Below are 12290 nucleotides of genomic sequence, written 5' to 3' on the forward strand. Positions count from 1 at the left end.
TGCGACAGAAAAAATACAAAATCTGTGCCTCTCTTCACGGTTAAGAAACCCGTGGATGGTGAGAAGACAACTTGCAATCATATAAAGAGGGATATGCGTGGGTTATTTATGTACAGTATTGCTTACTGTAAGCAAAAACAGTACTGAGTGTATGTAATTGTACATATAGGACAATACAAAACTCATGGTGCTCCAGGCGTGCAGGGTTTCCTTCCTCAAGACAAATTCTTGCTCCCAGAAAAATATTTAAATTTGCTTATGGAATGAACATAAAACATAATGTATAAAAATAAACCTAATTTATGAACAGTATAGTCAACGATATTCTTTTTTTTTCTTTAAGCTTCTCTTGTGCAACAGCTCTAGTAGTAGAAAAGAAATCACAATAGATTTAATGTTTTCTGCTGCTAAATTGGTGTCATGCTGGGTTTTGTTTTTTGGGTTGTTGTTTTTTTTTTTTTTTTTACTGCAAGCAAGATGTCGTCGACAGTCTCCCTCTTCCTATCTCGGCTGTCACTGCGGATCCCGCCGTGCCACATTCAGCCAGTCTTCGCCCGTTATCGGCCGTGACGGGTGCAAAGCAGCACTGCTTCAGAACATGTCGGGAGCTGGTGAAAAGGAGGTGGGTGTGGAATCAGGAAAAAGGGCAACGTCCAAAGACATTCGCCCCGCGCGTTCTCTCACTCCCACACGCTGTGACATCCCGGCTGTGCGGCTGGAACATAGAACATGTTGTCAAACCGCCACCAAACAAGACGAGTAAATCTTTTCTGAAGTGCGTTTGTCTATTTTTAAAGGGGGGCTTTTGGCTGGAGGACATGCTGCTGAGGCATTTGATGTGATTTAATCTTGTGTAATGAAAAGCGCCCTCCCTCTGCATGAGACAGTTTTAAGAAACTAATAAGGTGCTGCTGTAGAGCTCGTCTACCAGCAGTGAAGGTTAAATTTTTACTGCTCTCACTGTCAGCCTGGCCCAGCTGCACACCACGCTGCACATGCACTCGCTAATGTATAACACGCTCAACACGTTTTCACATGGAAGCATTCACACACTTGGACTGCACACGCCTCAGGCTTTGTTCTTCACAGGGAAAATGCACCAACACTATACCAACAGAGTACATGATGGTATTAAATCACACCTGCACACGACCTCTTCAAACACACGACATGTTCTCATAAAGTGCTTCAGTTCTGTTTTAGGAAAAATAGTGGGCTCCATCCAGTCTGTTTAATGCTGGAATCCTGCTGATTATGGCTTAATTTATACATGCCAATAAATAAGTCTTAAATTATGCAGTTTGAACCTCCAGAATGACACTAGCACCTGTTTATGCTCAGCAAATGGCTCGATTCCCAAATGGACACAGCAGGTGAAATAAGTATTGAAAGCATCACAGATTTTAGGTAAAAGGAAAAAACATTTCTAAAGGTGCTATTGACATGAAAGTCTTACCAGATGTTGGTAACAATTCACACAGGGAAAAAGTTTTGAATGCAAAGAAAGGTACAGAAAAACCAGAATCAGCAAGTGTTTCAAAGGGGGGGGGGTTTAGCAAGGTGATGATCCCAAACACCATCAGGGAAACGCAAATGGTTTCAGAGAAAGAAAATAGTGCTGCTAAAATGACGCAGCCAATCACCTGACCTGAATCCAACTGAAAGAACGAAACCTCTTGTGTGTGCTCCAATTGTGGGAATTTTGGAAAAACTGTGGTGCATTTGATGGCACCATAACATCACATCAACAAGGTCATGGGTTTGAATCTCCTGTGTGGAGTCTGCATGCTCTCCATTTAATGCCTGGGTTCTTGCCAGGTGCTCCAACTTCCTCCCACAGTCCAAAGACATGATTGGGGTTAACTGGTGATTCTAACTTGGCTGTAGGTGTGAGCTTGAATGGCTGTCTGTGCAGCTGGGATAGGTTCCAGCCCAACTGTGACCTTGAAATGGTTAAGCAGGTGAAAATGAATGGAAGAATTTTCAGAATATAAATATGTCTGAGTTATTTATTTTTAATGTGAACACCAACATTGCTTCATTCTTCTGTTACTCAATATCATAAACCTTAAACTGGTGCTGTTTGCTATTAAACCTATGATATTCCCCATGATACTGATGCTAAAAGTTAGTTATTAATAAAGCTTTGTGAAACAAAAGCTCTGCCACTTGGTTTGGGTGTAAGATTGATTTGCTTGCCATTTGTAACAGCGTTTTACAGCTGTGCGAATTTCATGTGGGTATCTCCTGTACTTAAGAAAGTAATGAAGGTGAAAAATACTCAAAAAGAGAACACAAATTAGGAAGAACCAAATTTCGACCCAGCATCTTGAACAATAATAAAATATTAAAATGTGACATGCACAATCTGTGGCTGCATACAAATCAAGTGTTTGACAATGAAGTGTTTCATTTTAAATGTGTTATTGGAAAAAAAAAAATTCAAGCTAAGAAGCCTTTGATGTTAAATGGCTGTGGCTGCTTTTTGTGCAAAATATTCATTCATTACAAATGAATTATTTTCTGCATTTTTTTTAAACTAGTTAAAATGATAATAATAACTGATGATCTATACTTTGGAAACTATTTAAATAAAAATGTGCAAGAAACATCTTCAGTTCTAGTCTTTGTCAGATTACCTCTAAGCCTCATGAGCTGCTACACAGACATAACCTCCACAGGAATGAAGCATACAGGACTGATATTAGGCTAACCTGCTTACAGCCTTATACTGTTTTCCAGCCGTTTTGGTGCTGAGGCACGTGATCCAACCAGATCGCCAAAGTCACCATAATGATTGTAAATAATAGAGATGATCTGATATGTTTGAGTGTTGGGCTTCATGTTATCAAAATGAATACGGAAGCGCGATGGTCGTTCAGATATGTTGGGTTATTTAGTAATAAAAACAGGTATGCTGATGTACATGGTACAAGGAGAAAAAGACACATGAACACATCCATCACTATGAAGTAACTACTTACACTATCTATAACAACTGCTGATATCTAAACCATCCTTAATCTGTTAGTTGTGCTCTTCCCACCTTTCTTTTGAAAGAAAATTAACTACTGACGTCCCACGGTTTGCTTTCTTTCAATTTCCTTTATTATTTTACTTTAGGCTGTTTCATTTTTTTCTATTCTAATTTTGGAAGTTCGCTCACTCAGCTGAGTTTTGTCAGGGAGCTTGATGATAACAAGAAGAAGAAGAACTGCAGAGAAACGAGCAGTCGAAAACAAAAAATAGACGTTTCATTACAGGCTTAGAACAAAACAGGAAGGCCCTGGGTAGATTTGTTGTTTCAAATCCAAATGGCTGTGGTTCTGAATGCACATTGCGGCACATGCTCTATACCCTCTATGAGGGCGTACGTTGAAAGGCATTTCGGCATTCCAGTTACATGAAAACTACGCAAGCTATAAATGGGTGCTAAAATCACACTGACATCACCATCTGAAGCCTTTGGCGTGCTGCCTTCACTTGCTGCTCGTACAGAAAAGTTTCAAGTGGAAAGACTTTTTTTTCCTTCCGTTTCATTTTCAGTTTAATCCCATTTATTCAAGGTTTGACAACAAAACTATTATTTGAGGTTAGGAAATGCACCCGTCATAGCTACAAAATTTTAAAATTAATTAAATGTATTTAATAGCTCAAATTAGAACAACAAATTCAACTTTTTTGACATAGGACAAATGAATGTCCAGTTCACAAGCACTGTATTGCACATACAGTCAGAGACTAGATTGAGTATCTCTTCGACCTTTCAAATAATCTTCCAGCAAACTTATACTAACCATGGATACTGAATGATTTGTAACTTTCCTATTTAGTTTGAAGGCAGCAGTTCTTCTTTCGTACTTCCTCCGAGCAGCTCGCCTGTACAGCCATTTTGATTTGCGACCGCATCGCCGGAACGAACCCGTCAGGCAAAGGTGGGAATTCTGTAAACTCAAAGCACAGCTTCAGTGTAAATTTCAGCCACTCTTCTTTCCCATTATGGCCTAATTTAAATGAGTGAACCTTTGCTTGGTTGTTGAGAAAAATGTGGTGCTAACTGCTGGTTTTCAGACACAGCCTAGCCTAGCTAATATTAGCTCACGTTAGCATGGCTAAGCTTTCTTAGCTAAAAAAAAAATTAATTAAAAAAAACAAAAAAGAACCAATGCACAATTCCCGAATTAATTTCAGTATCCTATGTAAGTAACGACACAATGTCTCACATTAGGTAGCATCCTAACGTTAAGAGGGAAGTGTCTCCCAACGTACAGCTAGCCGGTCAGTTTGAAGTAGCGTTATCACTTTATTGCAGCTTGCAATTTCCATTGCCATTTGGCAAGTGTAATTCTACACTGACACACCTCTCCATGTTGAGAGTGCACAATACAATTAAATGTAGCTGATCTGGGTGTTTCAGGTGTAAATCGTGAAAGGAGCAATGTGGGACCAGGGAGGACAGCCCTGGCCGCAATGGCCTCTTAGCCAGCAGCAGTGGATGCAATCTTTTCAGCATCAGCATGATCCAGGTTAGTGAGTGATGCTCATGCACCACAAATGGCATTTTTGCTCCCTCAATAAAAAAAAATCTAAATATTTTACAATGGATTCAAAAACTGCACTGGCAACTAGTCTTAATGCACTTTTTTCCAGGTCAAGTGGACTGGGCAGCCCTGGCGCAAGCATGGATAGCCCAAAAAGAGTCTACAGGAGGAGAGCAGCAGAACATCCAGCCCAATGGTCAGGACATCCCAGGCCTCGAATCTGTTGGACAGAATAATCACAGCAACTTTCAGGGTGACCCAGCATTTGGCAGAATGTGGCAACCAGGTACACAATTAAGCCTTTGAGCCATGGCTCTCCCCCTGGGAAAAAAAAAACAAAAAACTGTGGAGATTTCTCTTGTGGCTTGTTTAAGTATTTTGTGTTTAACAGAATGGGGAATGCATGGCCAGCCCCCTCCTCCTCCACCCCCTGACCAGGCCTGGATCCCTCCAGGGTCAGGACCAATGGATGTGGTGAACCCCAGCGAGGACAGCAACAGCCAGGACAGCGTGGAATTCAACTCTGAAGCCCACCATGGGGTTTACCCCCAGAACAGCCATGGGTATGGGGCACAGCCCGACAGCTACGCCATGGCCCCCATGGCCATGAACCAGTTTGATTATCAGGTATGCAGATGCTACGGTAGAAACTGTTGAAGCGTTTTGGTTTTAGTGTGACAGCCAAGTAGCACGAGAAGGAGCAATCCATAGACACTCTGCCGGGTCCGAGCATCTAGGCGTATCAGTCGTTTGCTTTCTTGATGCTGTGCAGAGGAAGTGTTGGCTTGTTGAGGATCCAGCATGGTTTGTTATTACTTTATTTGTTGAGTTTTTTTTCTTTTCCCCTTTTAACCCAAGTATACCTTTTAGCTCAGTAAGGAGTGGGGAAAGACAACAGCAACCCCATACCTAGTGACTGCCAAAACAGAGGACCTTAAGTACTTAGAACTGACTTTAATTTTGAGTTTGTGCTGTCTCTCAACAGCATGGAGCTGCCTCATCATTTGCTCCGACACCAGCAAGCTTCCACTCCCCGTACTGGCAGGGTCCTCCTCAGAACAGACGAGATGCCAGACCGCCTGGGTTTCGAGACAGGCCAAGATCCCCTATCCAGCTCCCTGTCAAACCTGAGGCCCCAGCAGCACCATTAGGTGAGTCCTGATGTCGGAATTTTTTATTATTTTTTTTTAGTTAATTTATTTAAATTCCTGAACTTTCTAGAAACATTTCAAGAAAATGGTATTGAGGTATGAGATAAATATCAGTAGATGACTATATGTTTAAATAATCGAAGTCCTTATTCCACCTGTGTTGGCTTCATTTTATATGCATACAAAAGGTATTTATAAAAATTTGGTTGTTTAAAAAAAGAGTCAAATTTAAATAGGTGATAGCTGTAGAAACCGATGCACCATTATTAATACAACAACTTCTTTGTGTACATGGATTTGTACTGGAATAGTTTAATCGTTTGTAAAATATATGTGGATAACACGTTTGATCTCCAGATGCTGTAAAGAGACGCACACTACCTGCATGGATCAGAGAAGGTCTTGAAAAGATGGACAGGGAGAAGCAAAAGAAGCTGGAGCGCGAGCGGATGGAGAAGGAGCGTGCAGAAATGGCAAAAGATGACGTTAAAGGCCATGAGGCTGATGAGGGTGGTGATGGCCCACGTCTGCCCCGCAAGAGTAAATTTGTAAGGAACTCATTTAAGACCCATACTGCAAATAGTTTTGTTTTCCCTCTTCATCTGTAGCAATGATTGGCTATGTTTTCTTGATTGAAACTCATTCTTCTCTTCTGTTTGCATCAGGACAGTGATGATGAGGGCAATGATGATAATGACAACGAAGAAAAGATTTCACTAAAGAAAGCATTTTCTGCGCGGAGTCCCTCGCCCCCTGCAGAAGACAGTGAACCTGAAATGACTGAGGAGGAAAAGGAATTCCAGCTGGTCAGTTTGAACTTTCAAATTACATTCAAGTAGTCAGATTTGAGTGTGATTGTGTAGGTTCTCAGTCCGGGTCATGGCAGTTTTGAGTGTTCGAAAAGGAGGCAACTGGACTTCTTTTCTGATTTGTAGAGGTGAAATGTGTTTACAAACCAAAAATGTCCAGTTGACTCCTTTTTGAGCGCTTGATTTTAATCTAATTGTTGAAATTGATAAAATATTGAGATGTTTGTTAATTTGTCCTTGTTTTAGATGGTGATGACAAAAACACTCCTGACAGAGATCCTTCTTGAGGTCACAAATGAAGAGATCCTGCATGTGGCTAGAGATACTCACAGGAAAGCCACTCGAGGTCTGGTCTTATATTTTCCTCTTTTTGCATTATCTCTGCTTGTCACAAAAACATTATGTTTAAATCTGGACAGAATTCGTTACGTGCCTCTTAAAATTACTCCGTAACACCCTGTAAGTGAGGGTGACTGAGCAGCATACATCAGAGTATGTCTGTCTGATATGCATTTCCAACCATTCTCTGCTAATGCATCAGGACACAGCAGAGCAGTGTTTGTCACAGACAGTATTGAAAACCTGTCATGGTATTGGAGGTGCTGCTGAATGGCTGTAAGACTGAATAAAGTCTCAGCGCTGACTCACCTGTAGATACAAGAGACTTCCTCCAGTGAAGTGACTGTGCATTAGTACAGATTGGTTCTTTCGCTCCTGTCCGACTGTTTGACTTGGATGTGTGACAGAAGTTTGTTTGTTAACCCTCTCTCTTTTCTCCATTTCTTTTGTTTTATTTTATTATTTTTTTCTCTTGTTACCAATGGCAGCTCTTGTGAATAGTGCTTTATCTGTGGCCCCATCCCTTTCTCTAGCGACTCTTGCCTTTGAGAAAATGGCAGTATGTGTTTTAACATGTTGTTCCTGTTGTTGATGTGAATCAAAGCTCCTGCAAAACAGCTGGCACAGTCAAGTGCACTGGCTTCTCTGACCGGTCTCAGTGAGTATCCCTTTTTCTGTCACTGGTGGGGAGGGAAGGGAAGTTTCTTTGATTTATAGTCGGGGTTATTAGTCGGAACGTGGGAAAAGCTGTTGGCACAAAGCGTGACACCCAATATTTCACTGCTACTATTTAAGGCAAAAGTGGCATCTGACTTGCTTTTTAGATCTGTGCTTTGAAATTAGAAGCATGCTCTCAAAGACATTACAGACTGTTGAAAGTGTTTAAGAGCTGTATGTGTACTCTTTGTTAATAAGAGGTTTACTGGTGTGAAGTATAAAGTTAAACAAGATTAAGTGCCTTTCATGGGGACTAGGGCTGCCACAAACGATTATTTTGATAGTCGACTAGTCACCGATTATTTTTGCGATTAGTCGACTAATCAGATCATCATCCATTGGACGTACAGCGTACAGCTTATTGCACCAGCAGCATCTGGTCTTATATAACTATCATTAGCTTACAGCTTGAAGTGTTTGTGCTAATTAAAAATAAAGACAATATGGTAGTTTATTAATTTTTAATGAAATTTGCAGATTGTTTCGGTGAAGTTTAATAAACTCCTTGCTTTCTAAAATATAACAGGACACCGGAGTATATTCTCCAGCGTCTCACACTTCTGATAATCAGCTGTCTGCTTGACAGTTTTAGCTGTGCAAAAACTATAACTTTAATCTCAGCCAAACCGATTTACTCAGGAACAAATAAAATACTAAAGAAAGCCAAACAATAACATTTTTAAGTTATCTAAGTGACTTATATATATGTTTAACCTGACTAGCGAAAGACGGCGGTGGGTTTGAAAACGATTTGCCGGGAGTCCGGTGTTCTCACGGCTCTAGTTAGCCTTGCCCCCGCCTAGCTATCGAGCTAGTGGGTAATAGACGTCTCCGAAAACGTCGGAGCGCTTTTGAAAATATGTGGTGTCTTGATAAACTGAGCAGATATTTGAGGTTTACACAGCTACATTCTCGCCTGAAAATATGTTAAACGTTTATTTTGTGACCAAGAAAGAATAATAACATTAAAACTAACTAGCTGCCGCCATTGTTGACAACTGCGCTGGGCTGCGCTATGAATTCTGGGACACAGCTTCTTCTTCGGGGTTTAACGGCAGCTGGCATCCTTGTACATGCAGTGCTGCCATCTTCTGTTTCAGTCCGTTATTACACTCTTAAATCCTACTACTCATTCCTGCGTCCTTTGTGATCTTACAAAGCTTCAAACGATGCGTCGACTATTAAATTAGTCGTCGACGATTTTAATAGTCGACATAATCGTGACTAGTCGACTAATCGTGGCAGCCCTAATGGGGACCTTGAGTTTGGATTGAGTGGTTTCATAAGTGGAACCTGATTTGAGAGCGGATCTTAACAGTTTCCAACACTCAACAACCTGGGGGCTCTGTTGTGGCAGGCGGGCTCGGTGACTATGGTTCAGATGAGAGCGAGGATGAGGATGGCCGTAGCGTCCGAGGATCCGAATCCTCAGACACAGATGAGGAAGAATTACGTCACCGCATCCGGGAGAAGCAGGACGCGTTCCGCCGCAAAGAGCGGGAGATGCAGCTGCTGCAAGAGAAACAAGCTCAGGAGGCGCTGCTAGCACGTGGTAAATATTAAATGTCATTTGTGCAATGTGTGTTACTAGTTCACTTTTAACCTGAGTCTTTGTTTTCTGTTTGTACAGAAGAGATGGCAAAGGAGAGATTAAGTAAAGAAAGGGGGGAATATGATGAGAGTCAGTCAGAATATCCACACAAACAGGACATGAAAGAGAGGGAGGCAGAGCCCTTGGCAGACAGGCGCAGGTCCCGTAGTGAGAGGGAGGGTAGTGAGGGAAAGCATTCAGGCAGAGGGAAGGAACGCTCAGGGAGAGGCAGCAGCGATTCTCCCACCAATGGTCACAGCAGCAGCTCCCGCTCCACCTCCAGCCACAGCAGCAGTCGATCTTCCTCCTCCTCATCTTCTTCCTCGGTATCTTCCCGTAGCTCCTCTCGATCTTCCTCCCCGCGAAGGAAAAGGAGACGTAGTCGCTCCTCATCCCACAAAACCCGGCAGCGCAGCCGCAGCCACAGCTCACACAGGCATCGTAGTGATCGCAGTGAGAAGGGCAGGGACAGGAGGAGGAGCAGTGCAGAGCGATCAGGCCGCCACAAGAAAGATCGGAGTGATTCCAGGGAGCGCAGGAGTCGAAGGAGTAGATCTAGGTCCAGAGACAGGGCCAGAGAGAGGGCCAGAGGAAGTCGCAGTCGCAGCAGAGACAGGGAGAGGGATAGAGAGAGGAAAAGGAGTCGGGAACGCAGGGACAGCAGTCATAGTCGCAGCAGCAAACATAAACAAAAGGCCTCTAGTAAAGACAGAGAGAGGAGGAGGGAAAGGAGTCGTAGTCATGAGAAAGACAAGAAAAAGAAGGATAAAGATAGAGACAAAGAGGTGGATAAAAAGAAGGAAAAGCCAAAGACCAAAGAGAAGGAAAAAGGGAGCTCTGTAGTTAGTGAAGAGAATGGCAAATCTAAGAAAAGGAAAGAGAGCGAGTTAGGAACCGATTCTCAAACTGACAAGCACTCGCGACATGATAGTAAAGCCAGCAAGAAGGGCTCGGCCAAAGCTAGCAAGAGGCACTCAGACTCTGACTCAAGTAGATCCCCCTCCCCTGAAGTTAGCAAGGAAAAAAAATATAAGAAATCCAAACGTAGTCGCTCAAGATCGACGGAAAAATCTCACAAGTCTGGTAAGAAGGCAAGCCGCAAACACAAGTCTAAGTCGCGATCAAGGTAGTATTCGTTTTTTTCTCTTTCAAAATACTTTATAATACTGTTTTCATTGTGATTTCTCTCGAGTCTTTGATCTGTTGTAGTAGCTGAGAGGAAAATGTTGGCTGTTATGAAAATTTAATGTTTAATACAGCTACACGTGCCTGACTGTGTAAAGTCAGGTCTCATGAATTAAAGGCTTAAATCTTTCACAACGGTTTTCTATGTCAAATGCAAATATGCCATGACTGAATACTAGCAAGTACCGCTTCCCTAGAGCATCTGCCTGATTTGTCTGGTTCCTGGCCAAAATAGAGGGCGAAAATGTCAAATTGAGCCAAACAAACAAATTTGTCTTTTCGCCATGTTCTGCAGTTTAATTTGCATCTGTAGAATTTGTATAACATCAGTTTTTATGGAAGTTTTCTGCCATATTTATAGTCTTGACAGTATTTTTGGTGAAACGTGTTTTGTTCTGTTGTGCACTGCAATCAGTGTCATTAGTGCAGGAATAATGTCGTGTTCATAACTTTCTTTCAGGTCGACGTCTCCCTCCCGTCGTAGCAGACGCTGAGGAGCACAGTCACTGCCCTGATCTGTGCACTTTGCCATTTTAAATTCCATGAGTTGAACAGGCTTGTCTCATTATAGAGGCAGTTGTGTAGGTGAAAACCCCCTCATACTTTTCTTTTACTGTAAATATGTTCTTTTTAAAGTGTGCCTGAAGAACAAGTTTGAATGGTAGGAGTTTCCATTATCATGCACAGTTTAATTACACACTAAAAAACTCAAGTGAAACTGTGTATATTTTAAAAAAAGATTAACTTTTTCTCCAATTATTGTAAGATGTCTAATAAACTGTTTCTTGTCTTGCCTCACTACCTCTCTGACCTTAATTCAGTATTTACTAACACAGTATTTAATGATGCGTGTTGCAATTGCATTAAACTTAACCATACAAAGCAGGATCCTGCTACTTCCCAGAGATTACAATAATTCCCACTTTAAGGCTGCATGTGTTCAGCTGTCAGTGCTGCTGGATGGAAGTAGTGTTGCAAAAACCGTGCATTGATAGAATGAATGGTAGAAAGTAACTTAAAACATTTTCTCAGTTTTCTGAAGAACGGTTGCTTTGTCCATAAGTATTTACAAGTTGTGCTACTTCTGTTCCACTAGGTACTGCAAATGGTGCACTTTGTATTCCTTACCATATTTTATATAAGTTTTAGAGTGTCACTTTTTAAGCTAAATCTACAAGTTTGTTGCGGTTTTGTTATAGATAAAGCAATGCAGCAATATTTAAGTGATTAAATAAGTTATTTTAATCAAATCAATTTAGATCTACAACATCAAAATGTAATTTAGAAATCTAAAAGGTTGTTTTGTATAAGAACTTTTACTTTAGGAAAAAAATATTTTTTGATGCTGTAGTTAGGATAATGGTTTCTGTTTAAAGCATCAAATTGCTTGTTTGTTCATACTGAAAAACAGTTATTCAATATAAAATATTAACACTTCAATAGTTTCACTTCTTACATAGCACATCGTTAAAGGCTCTCAGCTGCAGGTGAGCCTGAAAATTGTGCTCAGTGTTTGGTACACCATTGTTTCTGATCTTTTTTTTTCTTTTTTTTAAATCCTGGAACATAAAAATATAACATGAGCACATCCAGACAGTTTTCTGAAAGGTGATGCTTGGATTTGGCCTTGGAAAAAAACAAAAAAAAACAACTCTTCATGTCATGCATCCGAACACTGAGTCCAAGCGCTGACGAGGGAGCACAGGTTAGTGTACCACATGAGTACTTGAAGCCTGTGCAGGTTAAATGCTTAATCACATTTAGAATTTGGAGACAACAGTCAACACAAAAATCTTCATCTCACGTCCCTCAAACCATTCAGATGTTTCCACTGTGCCAGAAACGCTCTTGTCATAGGTGATCTTACTGTTTTGTTCCACATGTGAACATAATACAAGTTATCACAAATTACACCCTAGTAGTAAAAAAATAGTCATCAGTAACATATGATTGGCCA

At 41.2% G+C, this 12290-nt stretch overlaps 1 protein-coding gene across 4 annotated transcripts; it reads left to right on the top strand.

Moving 5' to 3' along the window:
• The first annotated feature begins 3854 nt into the window (after positions 1 to 3854).
• pnisr (PNN-interacting serine/arginine-rich protein) lies at positions 3855 to 11131 on the top strand. 4 transcript variants are annotated; one of them, XM_085473419.1, is made up of 12 exons: positions 3855 to 3935; positions 4418 to 4526; positions 4651 to 4827; positions 4933 to 5168; positions 5527 to 5692; positions 6050 to 6240; positions 6358 to 6498; positions 6748 to 6847; positions 7445 to 7498; positions 8915 to 9109; positions 9188 to 10274; positions 10794 to 11131. In XM_085473419.1, the coding sequence occupies exons 2-12, from the start codon at positions 4439 to 4441 to the stop codon at positions 10825 to 10827; spliced, it is 2469 nt and encodes an 822-aa protein (XP_085329545.1). In that variant the 5' UTR covers positions 3855 to 3935; positions 4418 to 4438; the 3' UTR covers positions 10828 to 11131. The 4 variants fall into 4 exon arrangements, with proteins under 4 accessions (XP_085329545.1, XP_085329547.1, XP_085329546.1 ...); XM_085473421.1 differs by having other exon boundaries at positions 9191 to 10274; XM_085473420.1 differs by having other exon boundaries at positions 8915 to 9106.
• Positions 11132 to 12290: the final 1159 nt, after the last annotated feature.

Source organism: Copadichromis virginalis, linkage group LG11, assembly GCF_057382275.1.
Source record: "Copadichromis virginalis isolate Kocher_CV1m ecotype Utaka linkage group LG11, C_Virginalis_male_GT1.1, whole genome shotgun sequence".
Lineage (NCBI taxonomy): Eukaryota > Metazoa > Chordata > Actinopteri > Cichliformes > Cichlidae > Copadichromis > Copadichromis virginalis.

Excerpts from the sequence above, each read along its gene's own strand:
- pnisr (XM_085473419.1), top strand. The coding sequence starts at position 4,439 with ATGTGGGACCAGGGAGGACAGCCCTGGCCGCAATGGCCTCTTAGCCAG. Across the intron at positions 4,527-4,650 it reads TCAGCATCAGCATGATCCAG|GTCAAGTGGACTGGGCAGCC; the intron begins GTTAGTGAGTGA and ends ACTTTTTTCCAG. Across the intron at positions 4,828-4,932 it reads TGGCAGAATGTGGCAACCAG|AATGGGGAATGCATGGCCAG; the intron begins GTACACAATTAA and ends TGTGTTTAACAG.